Consider the following 13,916-nt stretch of genomic DNA (forward strand, 5'->3'; position numbering starts at 1 on the left):
GAGTTCAGGGATGATTGTATTATTCTATGTTATATTAATACAAGAAGCTCAAGAGTCAAGAGCTCTCAAATTCAGCAAAAAGTAATTCCCAATTTCCAGTTGTATTGTCATGAGGATTTTGTGAATCTATTTTAAGATTTTGCTATTGAATGGTATATACACATATAGATGCTCTTAGTGCACTTGGCCGTTAAACCTACAATAATTTATTCAGGTAGAAGGGCTTACCAAGGAAATTGGGGATGAGCCAAACACATTGATTATGACTTCTCATTAAAAGTTTGATTTGTTATTAATGAGGTAGCTGCCATCAGAGAAACATATCAGCAACTTTTGTTTCAATCGTTAATAGGAACCAACCCTTTTGCCTGTTGGAATCTTTAGTCGATATCAGGAAGAAATTAATAAAGGCTATGGCTATAAAGCTATGAATATTTATATTAGTATACTGTCTATCAATTCATACAGTATCTTGTGATCTGCTGGGCTTAACAGTGAAAGCATACTAGATACTGTCAGTTACCATAGGTAACTACATTCAAAGTCTGATTCCATCTCATTTCCCTGGCATCCTGTACTGATTAAGTTCTTCCTGGAATTGATAGATCAAGTAGGCAACAATCTGTGGCCCTGGCAAAGGTTGATGCAACTTGTGCAACTTTAGTGTAGTGTACAGTACAGTACGTTATTCCTAAACCTCCAGGCTATTCCATAGGTAGCATGGAAGTGTTAGAAATATTGTCGTTGCGTTGTAAAATACAGTTTTAACACAAAGGTCACCTTTGACCTTTATCTAGTTCCTTCGGTACGAATCGATAAAAGAACTGGATCTTGTTGATTAGGTGTCGTGCAGATGCGCAAAGTTCGTACGAGTCAGCCTCTAAATCAGAAAGTGGGCTGTTGAACTTAATTCAAATATTCTAGAACACTTCTATCCAATTAAATTATTAGATAGGACCTTGTTCAAGTGCCAGTCATCATATTCTGTGAATTCATGATTTGCCAAAATTCATTTGGTTAGGTGTCATGGAGATTTGTGTACATTTTCAGACTAACTCCATGGTCTGATATGTGAAGTATCATAGTACATGTATGGTTGTTGTTTTCCTTATCATATGCTGGTTGTCACTGCAGTGTATACTGATGGATGGTGATTTGAAAGGGACAAATTTTCATAAAATTGTCAAATTGTGTGTAAAGTCATTCTTGAAGAATTGAATTTTTCTCCTAAAATCCTAAATGGTCATCTTTGAAGTAAAAAATATGGTTACAGATTGTAAGTCACATGCTGGATGCCATGGCAGCATATTAAATTCATCAGATAGTAACTGCTAAGGGTCTCTCTCACTAGGCTGTGAATTAATTTGTAATTGACTATAATCCTGATCAGTAAAATATCAAGGAAATATTTGATTTCAATCAGTTGCAATTTTTCTGTGGTGATATTTACTGAATATGTACTTGGACATGTTGAGACTCAATGGAAAATAATGTACCAGTCTGATAGTGCTGAAACAATGCTTCTATATAGATTCACTTTGTTGCCTGTAAACCAAATGCTGCTTGATGCTCATATTACAGGAAGCCAAACACTCTGAAGAGGCTTAATGCCTGGATTGAATAAACTCTAGGCTTCATATTCATTTTGCATAATTTGGAGAGGCCTATTAAAAAGGGATAAACTAAATCTCAACATCGTAAATTTTAAAATTGAAAATATGTCTAGAATAAGGAACAGAGTTGTAGACTGACTTTATCACTCTATCTAGTATTCTATCTAGTATGATAAAATATGGTAATTCATTTAAATAAATAAAAAAAAAGGGGGAGAAATTTGCAAAGTTTATTTTCGTGTTGGTTCCCCCCAAAAATGTTTAAACATAATTTCATCTAAGACGTTACCATAGAACATTATTTCCACATTTGTTATTCCCTCAACCAAAAGGGCTGTCAAATTACGCATGATATATTGTAGTTAATAGCCTTACTAAGAAAATGAAGTCGAACGTCATATATCCACTACTCCCCACAAATAGTGAAGCATTTTAGAAATCAACATAACAGATATATATGTTAATACGTTATGTTATCGCATTTTAGGAGTTCATCATAAAAATTGATGAGTAGTAGTAGAATTTGCAAGATGTATAGAGACCCATTATTTTTATATTTTGATATTCCAGTGATGTATTTGTAAAATATCCTGTAACCTAATCATCAGTTAGTAAGATGGTAAAAAGTATAAAGATATGAATCACTGGTTGTCATGACAATGTAGATTTAGGAGATTATGAATATCCTGGCATTATAGTTTAGTGAATTCAGAATGAGCTTGAAAGCATGTGATTTATATTTTGCAGGGTACTGTTGCCTTGCCCACAAGTAAATATCATGGGAGCACTGTTAAGAGTATTTTTTCCTCGGTTGTTGCCCAAAACTATAACATGAAAATAAATTAGATACAGCTATGATAAAGGTGTTGCTAAGGGGGATTAACAAATGTAGGTTGTTTTGAGAGGGATCCCTAAGATCGCTGATTGTTGTAATGCAATTTCATTGTCATAACAATAGCTTTCTTTGTTTTTATATTGACGATGAAATGCCCTTGGTATAAATGGTAAATATTATTTCTGAGGGTCTGTTTGTGCTTTGCCTCAAGATGTTTGACTAGAGAACAGACACCGAAGAGCATGTTTAATGTGTCACATGTGTTATTTATAGTTTTAAAGATATCTCAGTACATATTTTGTTATGAACAATAGACTCCTATGAAAATAAATGGAAGTGATTTCCATACAAAATGCAAAAAAAAAAAAAAAAATTAAACAGAATGAAAAGAAGTGAATTGATAATGGTTGGAACTTGGAAAGAAAAGAAAATGTTATGTATTGGTGTTATGTTGTTAGAGGGAGAGAATCAATAATTTGAAAGACAAAAGATCTTATTTGCTTGATGTTTGTAATTTACCAACTGTTAATGAATGTTTAAGTATCTCTTTAATCTAATTTTCATATTCAGGCTAATGAGCTGGTTCATGAGGTTTTCAGCAGTCCAGAGAGTGTCATGGGGAGATTTGTCCTGAATTTATACGAGAGTAAATTACAGGTACAGTAGGTCGGGCTTTTTAATGGTGGACGGTTTTTGTGTGATTTAAAGACTAGACTGAACCATTGAAACCATCTATTTTATGAACTGTGGCCATGTTAACTACTAATGGTTAAGAAGTATGCAAATTAGGGTTGTAAATTCTACTTATGTTGTCACCATTCCTGATCCCTGGACTGCCACTTCATCCCCATCCCTCCATCCTAGAGAGAGGGAGAAATAGCGTGTGTAAGAACCAGTATAAATCCATGTTTAACCAGTTTGGCAAACACCGATTCAGGTAAAAGCATGTTGACAGCATGGCCGTATTCTACAACTGGGCAGAATCACATGCCTCAAAATCAGTGACAGAAGTGTGCTAGAAATATTTAGTTCCGCGTGGGGACTGACTCGGAGATGAGTGAGTCCCCCCACCCACCCCACATATGAAAAGTAAACTTATTAAAGATGTCAGGTATGTTTGTTCTCTGTCTCTTCCGTCACAGGAGTATGTTATGCAGACTCTACGTGCGGAGAATGACTCTGAGATGTACCTGAAGCTGCTTCATCGGTTATACAGAAGGTTAGTATGTTCATCTAAAACAGTGGTTCTCAAAGTGGTCCCTGCCACTTGGGAAGTGGTCCCTTCAGTTGGGAAGTCTCAAGGGGGTGCTACAGGGTACACGGGGAGTAGGGGGCGTTGGCACTGATTTGGGGGTCCCCGGCAATTTCTCTCTATACCAGTTTCACAGTATGCCTGCCTTCTGCAGGTTTTTGTTGTTATTGCAAACAGAAAAAGTTACATGAGAAAAAAATAAATATTGTTGAAAGAAACTTCATCATCTTGTAGGGAATGTAGGCTATTTTTTAATTCCTATATGCATATCTTCGGACAATCTGATTGCTCGCTTGAGCAGCGGACTATGAACGGTAGGTCGAGGGGAGGGGGTAGGGGGAGGGGGACATTGGGACAATTCAAGATGGTCGAAGGGGGCGGTCTTCTTAAAAAAAACCAACTGCAAAGGAATTAAATGTCTTAGCCAGTAAATTTAATTACAGTAAATATCAAAAGCAAGTTTAACATCATAGAGGATCATTCGTAGATACACAAAGCATTTTATAGTTGTTGATGTTAAGATGTCAAAGAAGTAACTATAGCCTATTTAAAAGTTAATAGAAAGATTAATATATATTTGATTGTCAGCTCTATCCAGAAGAATTAAGAGTTTAAAGCTTAGCTGCTGAGGCAAAGTGAACTATCAATGCTTCTTCTACGAGTACTTGCTGATTGAGCAAAGAGCTCTCTGAGTATCAGCTAGGCTCAATATTTAATAGCTCAGAGTAATATCATCATTATTTTGTTTGTTTTCAAAAAACGATCAGCTCATTGACCAGAGAGCTGTCCGATTAAACAGCTAGTTTGAAACATTTCAAGATTAATTTAGAGTTATATCACTGCTAATGTTTCTTCCTTCCGATAGGACCAGATCATTGACGGAAGAGCTGTCTACGTATAAGCTAGGTTCAGACGCCCATCTTCTGTCAAGGTTAACCAAACACATCTTTGGGACTTATTTGGATACTTACATATCAAAAGAAGAAACTTACTTGGCTGAGAAGATGAATGAATACCTGGATATGTACTACAAGGGCCATAATCACCTGAAGAAACCTGTGCCAACTGGAGACAGGTGAATTTAAAATTCAGCAGTATTCCACCCAACATTTAGGTTGCCAAATTGCCAAAAGTTTTCTGAAATGTTTCCTTGGAAATTTTGACCCCTAAAATTGGTTCTGTTTTAATGAGAGTGCATTATTAGTCTTTGTTGTTTTCAGCATGAGTGACAGTTAAATGATTCTCTAGTATATTTGGATATCTGTAGTACTTTAAATGATTGATCATTAAAATGATCATTTGCATTACATGAATAATCTATTATTGACTCTTAGGTAGTGGCATTGTTAGTTACACAGTAACAATATTTCAAGAGTTATAAACCGATTCAAACCTTAACAATATAAACAATATATAACTATATTTAAAATGTCCCATAGAGTAATGTAAAATATTGCAAGCTAAAAAACAACAGTAATTTTCGATATTTTTGTTTATTTTAATCAAGGTTACAAGAATTCCAAGCTTTCTTGACCAAGACTCCCTTAAATATTGGAACATCTTCTCAGCAAGTAGACTATAATGGAGAAACCTTCCTCTCCCAAGAGGTGGCTATCAACATCCTCAATGAATCAAAACAGGCATTCAACAGATGTCAGCTGGTGAGTGGTGTTTATTAGATTTGTATTAAATGAAATGGCTGAAAGCAATAAAGTTATGTATTCAACAAGATTTTGGGTTTCTTGAGAGGCTTAAGAGCTAGAGATAGAAAGGCACATAGAGGGAGTGACGGAGAGCAATATGAGGTCAGTATTTGAGGTCGAAAAAAAGTAAAGTGACATATCTGTTTGAGTGAGAGAGCTGTCGGAGACAGAGTAAGGAAATATGCAAAAAAATAAGTAAAGCTGCAGCAAATTATTATACATTTTCATTGGGTGTCTGTTTCCTTACAATGTTTACCACAAGGCCTGGCAATATTCAGAGGTCAGTGAGGTGGGGATGGGGGTGGGGGGGGGGAGGTGCATGTCTCTGTTCACTATTTTGTAGCCTCAATTTCTTCAACTATTTTTTAGCTGGTGGTGTATCATGGTATTTTGATGGATGAATTTTCTCATCTTAGCTTTCTGGTGAGTCATCCTTGGCAGACAATGCTCAGCGAATATTCGAGGTGCTGATGAAGTACCTCTGTGATGAGCACATCAACTATGCGTTGGACCTCGGCATTCACATTCTGCCCCTTCTCGAACCTCGGGTCCCTCCCGAGTGTTACTTCTTTGAAACTATCGGTCAGGCTAACGCCATATTTCACCTCTTGGAGAGGCAATTTGGTGATGTTCTGGTGACGTTAATCAGGTAATTCCATAAAAAAAATCTTTTTGTTTTTAGTTTGTTTTGTTTTATTTAAAGATCAACTGAGACCAAGTATTTTTTGTAAAATTTGGTCTTCACTTTCATCTGTAAATTACTTTTGTTGTTTCTTGAGGAGGATGGGAGTTTGTATCAATATCTTTCTCCATATGTCAGTGCTATGAAAGTCTAAATATTCTGGCAATGTTGAAGATGCTGTTATTAATATTTAATATAAAGTTTGAATTGAAAGTTCTCGCACATGCTAGAACATGGAATTATTGTGTTTTCTTAAAGTTGTTAATTACTTTGAGTAAATATGACTTCCACCTGAACATGATGGTGTTATTGTAAGTGCTATTGTCTCTGAATTTAAGAATGACACATTTCTTAAAAATAGTTAATGACTTTGGAGGAAATCCAGCAGATTCCAAGAGACACTGTCTGTGTCTAACTACTTGTTAAGATTCTGCCACTAAAACAAAAGGATACTTATCAACACTATTAAGATAGTGTCACTCATATCAACAACCTTTGGCCTAACTTTGAAGAAACAAAATTGGGTTTCATATATAAAAACATCCATCTGTAAAGAAGTAGTCCAAATTTTGTTGTTGTTGTTGAAAGTTTAGGTCTCCCCATCTTGAATTAATATCAGTTTTAAAACTGCAAAAGGAAAGTGTTGGTGTGTTATACAACCTTCACTGTCTTGTGGATGACAATTCTTTTGTCTTTTTCTTCCTTTGTTCTTGGTTGATAAACCAAATGCATTCTGCTTTTATTCAGGAACCATAACAATCGGTAAACAATGAAAAAACTTTTCTGCATCTTTAACAAGGATCATATTCATGATTTTTATTTTGTTTTTCATTTCTTAGCCAAACTGAAATATATACATATTTCTTTGTCATTAAAGTGAATTTAACATAGCGAGAGCATTTAGAGTAGGCCATTGTTTCAAACAATCCCAGACGGAAGTCTGATGCAGTGTTACAATAGTCTACAATGCTCTTCTTTGTTTTTCTTTGCCATTCACACATTTTTTCTCCAAAATGAGTGTTACCATTTGCTGCAGCTTTTGTAAAGCACAGGGGAAGAGGAAAAAACAAGAATAACGGCCCAATAGCAATTGACAAATATTGTTATAAACAAATTTAAGTGTATCAAAAATATTAATTTGCCAGGGAAAATTCAGTTAGATTTTTACACAAAACTTTTTGCAAAAATCTTTGTCTTGGCAGTTTCTGGGTTGTATGGAATGAAACTGGAGTTTGATTCCGGTGTACATAATATGTCAGGGGCTGTGGTCTTTGACTGATGCTCCTTTCTCTAAGCAAAGAAATGGTTATACCTATGAATTACCACCCTCAGAGGGGCTGCACAGCTCCATGTTAGCAGAGTGCAGTGCATGTTACCATGAGGCCGCTGGTTTGAATCCTCTTCTAGTGAAAAGTTTCTTAGCTCTGTCAAATTTGAAGGAAAAAAAGAAAGAAAGATAAAACTTGAGAATGAAGAATGAGCCTACCGAGATGCTTATTGCAGAGTTATCAACTGGCACATAGTGTTTATATGCAGTGTGTGGTTATGATTTTGGAAAACAGAGATGCAGAGATGTTGCTAGTTAATAGGATTACATAATGGTTTAATATTTTAGGTATTTAGGGTCGGCATGAGGTGATTGTTGATAGGGGGGTGCTGATGTAAGTGCATCTTGGGTCATGGTTAAATACAGATGACAAAGCTAAGTTTAAAGGTGCAGTGAGGATTGGGACATATTGAATGCAACTTAATTTATCTTTTCCAAATTCATTGGCACAAATTTGCAATAGCAGCAAAGCATTAGAATGAATTTAATAATTTGTAATTTTTGTTTCCATTAGTCTTTAAAATGTTTCCTTCTTAAGAAAGATAACTTCATATGCTCTAACATATCTAATTCATTGCTGTACATTATGTGGGATGAAATACACAATTCATTCAAGGAATATAAATATGCCTATCTTTTATATAAAACAAACAAGAGCTTTTTTTTTTGTCTATTTAATTTCTCATTTGCTCCTATTAATAAAGAGATGTAGTGTTTTGTACCATCCTTATTGCACAAGTTTGCTAATTTGAAAACACTGCAGTGATATCTTGATAATTTGCACTCTACAATTTACAGTTGGCTTGAAGCACTCGTAAGAAACAAAAAGGAAGGCAAAGAAAGGGGGGAAAAAAACATTTTAGTTGAATCATTAATCCATATTTGGATTATCCCAGGATCCAGATAATAAAGGTCCTGTTAATGTCTAGTATTATACAATGATGTATTGCTGGCTTCAGATCCAGATGATCCAAGATTTGGATAATCCAGGGTCCAGGTTATAGAGGTCTGGATAATGACAAGTGTTATACAATGATATTTCATTGGATATCAGATCCAGATAATCCAAGATATCGACAACCCAGAGTTCAGATAATAGAGGTCTGGATAATGAATGTCCAGTGTTACACAATAATGTATTGTTAGATATCAAGTCCAAATAATCCAAGCTGCAGATAATCCAGGGTCCAGATAATTGAGGCTTGGATAAGCCAGGGTTTGAATTAATCTTTCTTTATTTTCTGTTGTCCTCATTTTCTGTTGTTTTGTTAAGCATCATGTTCTTTTATCCTTGTCTCATCTCAGACCTAAGTTTAATTTAGCCAGCGATTGGTTCAGGTAGGTTTGAAGCATTCCACGTTATCTGGATTAACCCATCGGTGGTGTTTGGGTATATTAATAATCATGCCAGCAACATGTTTAACCTTTCAGCACCTGCAGATATACTGTGCAGACAATCACACAATATGCAGTATTGTTAATATTCATTTATAGTATTCACGATTCTGCAAATTATTTCAAATGACAAGGTAAAGACAATGTAAACTGTTTTGGATGCAATTGTAAGTTATATGTATTTATCCGCGATGATGCAATCTTGAGTGTTACAAACAAGTTTGCTGAATACAGCGTCACATTTGGTGTAACGACTAACCAAGAGGGTTGGGTGGAGAGGGGCGGGGGTGCAACCTCTTATAGTTACATTTTTCCATTGTTAGTTGATGTGTAGTTCAGTGGTAGCAGGTGACAAAAGAGACAATGACTGAGAATTTGCTCTCTAGACAATGTTTAATTTTTTTTTGTTTATATTAAACTCTTTGCTAACATGAGTATACAAAGCCATATATATATATATATATATATATAGATATATTCAAATACATCAACTTTTGATAACTTTTTGTATGGAATCCCTTCCCTATGAATATTTGTGGTTGTATCAAAATGACCCGAGTTGAATCATTTGGTCAACCTTTTTGGGTTGCTGTGGTTCCTGTCTAGCACCTCTTGTAAAGAAATGGCTTTGTCCTCATAAGGGGGGAGGTGGAGGGGAAGTAGGATGGGGGTGAGGAGTGGAGGTGGACAGCTGAACTAGTTGAACACAGGATATATCATTAAGTCACAGGGACAACTCTCTTCCAGCCAAAAAGCCATTTACCCATTTTGTCCTGTGTAGCTTTGATTATGTCACTACATAGATCGCCCCAATGCCCGCCCTCACTTGCTCCTTGGAATTCTTGGTTACACCATTGCTGCAATGCAAACATTATTTTCCAGTCATGCAAATATTAAAGCTCCTGCAGTGTGGAGGTACTATTGTGGAACACACTCTAAGAATTCTGCAAAGGAAGCAACCAAACTATTATCATGTGACTATTTCCAAATATGTACTTTTAGTACTTTTGGATCCTATTAGGATCATCTAATACTCTGCAGAAATTGAAATCATATTTCTAAAATGAAGAAATCATAACTGCACATAACGTCATTCAACTTTCCATAATTCTGTGTACTCCCTGGCAGTATTGTAACCAGTATATTAAATTTATGAAGAATCTGAAGTCATTTGTAAATAAGTAATATTGCCAACTCATCAAATATGGCAATGATCAATCTTGATCATCTAGTTTAGAAGACGGCCTGAGACATTTTTTGCCAAACAGTACACAACGGAATGCAATTACTTGAATAAATTCTACAGAATTCTGATGTTATAAATCTTCTATTTGGATAAGAGTTATTATGAGAGATTAACTAATGTCTTCCATCGATGTCACATTCATGTATATTCCTTTTTCTGAATCATAACAGATAAAGGAAATTATCAGACAATATTTCATGATTTCATCTTCTCTAAACCCACGTTGGCTGTAGCACTTTCCTGTTATACCTTTTCTTTATGACTTTTATTCCACAAAGGCTCAAATCAGATGGGAATTCCAAATAAAATATACAGAAGTAACTTCTCTAAACTGTTTCTTCTCTATAAAACATATTTAGTCATGGTTGTGGGTGCACTGTAAAACCTATTTCTTGATTGTTTATGAGAGAGTGCGAAGATGCAGAGCAATATATCATTAATCACAAGCCCTTCTCTTCTTCTTATTATTATTTCATTAATCATTCATAAATTGCAAACACTGTTTACCTCAATAACAAATATCATCAACACTGCTCCTCAATATTTCCTTTCTTTTTAATATTGTTTTAAATGACTTTAAATAACATTAACAGTAAACATATTCAAATGATATGACAAGAATAATTAGGGTGTTCTCATTAATTTCTTGGTGATGTGGGATTAACAAAGACAATGTTCCTAGCAAATTAATAGACCCCCGGCAGAGCTGTTAAATATTCTTCAGGTCTGTATAAAACTTGGGAAGTGAGAAAGTGGGGCAGTGGGTTGAGCCCACTCGCCCCCCCATCATTCCCAATCCTCCCCCTACCTCCCCCTCCTTTAAAATGTTCACTAGAAAAGTCCAAAATGTGGTAAACATTTGCCTGTTACTCTTTAAACAAGAACTTGGAGACAACTGCTTTTTATTCTATCAATGAAGAATTCAGTGTTTACTGTTACCTGCATATCTTAGTGTACTGCGTATATAACTACTGATTGGTACTATCCTCCTCTTCCAACCATCTAACCAAGTTTCTAATGTTGAACTCCCCAAAAATGTAGATCTACCAGAGTTTAGTGAATAGCATTGGCTCCGAATATTTTCACAAACGATTTACTTGGTATGTGTCACTTTTGAGTCATTCATAATAAAAATCTGGCCATCAGAATGAGGATTGGAAATTAGAATCTTCTTGAAGAGCCACGAGACTTTTAGATTATATAACATTTTCACTGCTTTTTTGTTGATATTTCTCTTTGTTCATTCTTCAGTTCCACAGCACAGCACAGTGCTTGTGTAGAAAAGAAGGTCCAAGTCATGCAAAATATGGAGCACAAGATACAGAATGGTCTGGACAGGTGAATATGTAGTACCAGTGTTATGTTAATACAGATTTTTGTGATTAGGTTCACCATTCCATCATGTCATGCCATCTCAGTTACAGTACTTGTCACGACAAGTCAAAGTTACATATCATTTGCCACCAGTGGCACATTGTCTGCCACTAGTACAATATCATTTGAAACCAGTGGCACATTGTCTACCACTGTTCCCATATCAATTGCCACCAGTGGTACATTGTCTGTCAGTAGTCTCATATCATTTGCCACCAGTGGCACATTGTCTGCAACTAGTCTCACCATTTGGCATGAGTGGCACATTGTCTGCCACTAGTACCATATCATTTGCCACCAGTGGCACATTGTCTGCCACTAGTCTCATATCATTTGCCACCAGTGGTACATTGTCTGCCAGTAGTCTCATGTCATTTGCCACCAGTGGCACATTGTCTGCAACTAGTCTCACCATTTGGCACGAGTGGCACATTGTCTGCCACTAGTTTCATATCATTTGCCACCAGTGGCACATTGTCTTCCACTAGTTCCGTATCATATACTAAATTGTCTGCCAATTGAATACTCCTTTAATAACCTGAATTGTCTGCCAATAGAATACTCCTTTAATAACCTGATCTCGCTTCTGCTCTCCTAGGTTATTGACGTCCATTGTTGGTTACATCAAGTATGTCCTTGCTACAGAACAGAAGAAAAATGACTTCAGACCTGAAGGGGAAGAGACAGAAATGGCTCAGTTTTCTCCAGTGAGTTTGCATTATTAGCAGAAATTTGTTACGAGAAATAAGATATTTCATAGAGTCTTAAAGATAGAAGTAAGATTAAAGGAAACTCCCAGAATTGGGAGAAAACTGAATGCAAAATTTTCATTATACTTCCCTGTCAAGTTCTTACTTACAACTCAAGGTGGCCTTAGCATCAATCATAGGATATACCAGTGTTAGATAGAGAAGATGTGTCGAGTACGTTCAACTACTTTAAATTGTTTCGCTATTCACGACCCAGTGGGAATAAGGAATCCACATCTTGACCTGCATGCCTGTATTCACTTCCTGGTCATGGCTGAAAGATCTCTAGGTTTTTGATGCCCTTTTAATCTCATGTTCTCTAAAGATATTATAAAATTTCATGCATAGATTTGACACATAATTGATTACAATGGTTGAAAAATAATTTGCCATCCGTCCATCCATTTTTTTTTCACAGGCCTGTGCAAAAGTGATGGCATTCTGTGAGAAACACATTGATGCAATAAAGAGTTGCTTGGATGGCAAAAATGTCAGCTCTGTGCTCTTGGAGTTTGGTATTCGATTCCATAGAGTGATATTCGATCACCTGCAGAACTTCACTTACAATCCTAGAGGTAAGGCCGTACCTGTATCAATCATCAAAAATATTGATAGTCAAATTCTGTTGTTTGTATTCATTCAATTCTGTAAGACCTTTTTTCTTTCTTTCTTGAATGCGTTTCTAAACATTTTTTTCATTTCGCAGGTGCTATGCTTGTCATCTGTGATGTTAATGAGTATAGAAGAATGGTGAAAAGTTTTCAGGTGAGTTTAGTTGGTACAATCAAGTTATTTTCATGACTTCTTTTTCATTCAGAGAGTTAAAATTTGAAGGCAGTTGAAGCATTTTGCCAGGTCTCTGATTTGTCTAGCTATTGTAAGGTGAAGGTGTGCAGTAGCAGTCAGAGTGACTGGCCATCACCCTCTCAGTACCCCTTACACAACCCTGGCAGGGAACCAGATTCTCTTGATCTATCAAAACTTGCTGCCGTACAGTGTCGTTTCAGTGGATTCTTTCGTGGATTTGATAATTTCCTGGTTTGTGAATCCGGGGAAATGGGGTTTAAGAATAACTGTGTTCACTGTTAATGCACTTCCTTATCATATAACTTCCTGGAATTAGAGGAACCATCTTCTTTTTTTTTAACCACATAAATCTTTTGGTTTAGAATGAGTGGTATTAAATTATGGTTGGATATTTTATGGTTGGAGTAGAGAGACACAAAGTTACAATCCAGTGCAAAAGTGTAGCTTTAAATAAAGCTTGTCATGCAGAGGTGTACAAATACATACAATTTTTTTTTTTTTTTAATTTTCATAATTTTGTTCTTCAGATTCCAATGGTGAACAGTCTCTTTGAGATGCTTCATTCCCTCTGCAACCTCTTAGTGGTCAACTCAGAAAACCTGAAGATGATAATCAACGGTGAGCAGCTGGTAAGTATAGAGTCAGTAGTACCTCACTGAATTATGTTTCTTTATCTACCTAGAACGTTAACAGTATATGCAATAAGCAGCCCCCCACCCCTTCTCTTCCCCCTCTTGCTCAAATGAGAATTCCCCTCTCCTACCCCTTTTCTCAGTCAAATTCCTGCCGATGACTCTTAACTAATATCTCTGCCGTAGAAATTACATTAAGGCAGTGTTGTTGTTTTATTGGCTCCCGTGGCATGTATCTTTCTCTGCAAATTCAGTATTACAGGACAACTGAAAATCAGATAATGGCATGTCTAGTTCCTGC

General features: G+C 36.0%; 1 protein-coding gene across 5 annotated transcripts in view; it reads left to right on the top strand.

The window, feature by feature from the left end:
* LOC139971243 (exocyst complex component 5-like) overlaps window positions 1-13,916 on the top strand; it is a 31,050-nt gene that overhangs the window by 14,891 nt on the left and 2,243 nt on the right. For 2 of the 5 annotated variants that reach the window (XM_071977536.1, XM_071977541.1), the window contains 12 exons: window positions 3,019-3,105; window positions 3,591-3,667; window positions 4,566-4,775; window positions 5,208-5,361; window positions 5,820-6,052; window positions 6,833-6,847; window positions 8,718-8,750; window positions 11,305-11,391; window positions 12,026-12,134; window positions 12,595-12,751; window positions 12,883-12,941; window positions 13,511-13,612. In XM_071977536.1, coding sequence (XP_071833637.1) covers window positions 3,019-3,105; window positions 3,591-3,667; window positions 4,566-4,775; window positions 5,208-5,361; window positions 5,820-6,052; window positions 6,833-6,847; window positions 8,718-8,750; window positions 11,305-11,391; window positions 12,026-12,134; window positions 12,595-12,751; window positions 12,883-12,941; window positions 13,511-13,612 — 1,323 coding nt within the window. The remainder of the gene's footprint in view (window positions 1-3,018; window positions 3,106-3,590; window positions 3,668-4,565; window positions 4,776-5,207; window positions 5,362-5,819; window positions 6,053-6,832; window positions 6,848-8,717; window positions 8,751-11,304; window positions 11,392-12,025; window positions 12,135-12,594; window positions 12,752-12,882; window positions 12,942-13,510; window positions 13,613-13,916) is intronic. The other 3 variants (XM_071977539.1, XM_071977538.1, XM_071977540.1) reach the window with 3 other exon arrangements.

This window comes from Apostichopus japonicus, chromosome 8 (assembly GCF_037975245.1).
Source record: "Apostichopus japonicus isolate 1M-3 chromosome 8, ASM3797524v1, whole genome shotgun sequence".
NCBI lineage: Eukaryota > Metazoa > Echinodermata > Holothuroidea > Aspidochirotida > Stichopodidae > Apostichopus > Apostichopus japonicus.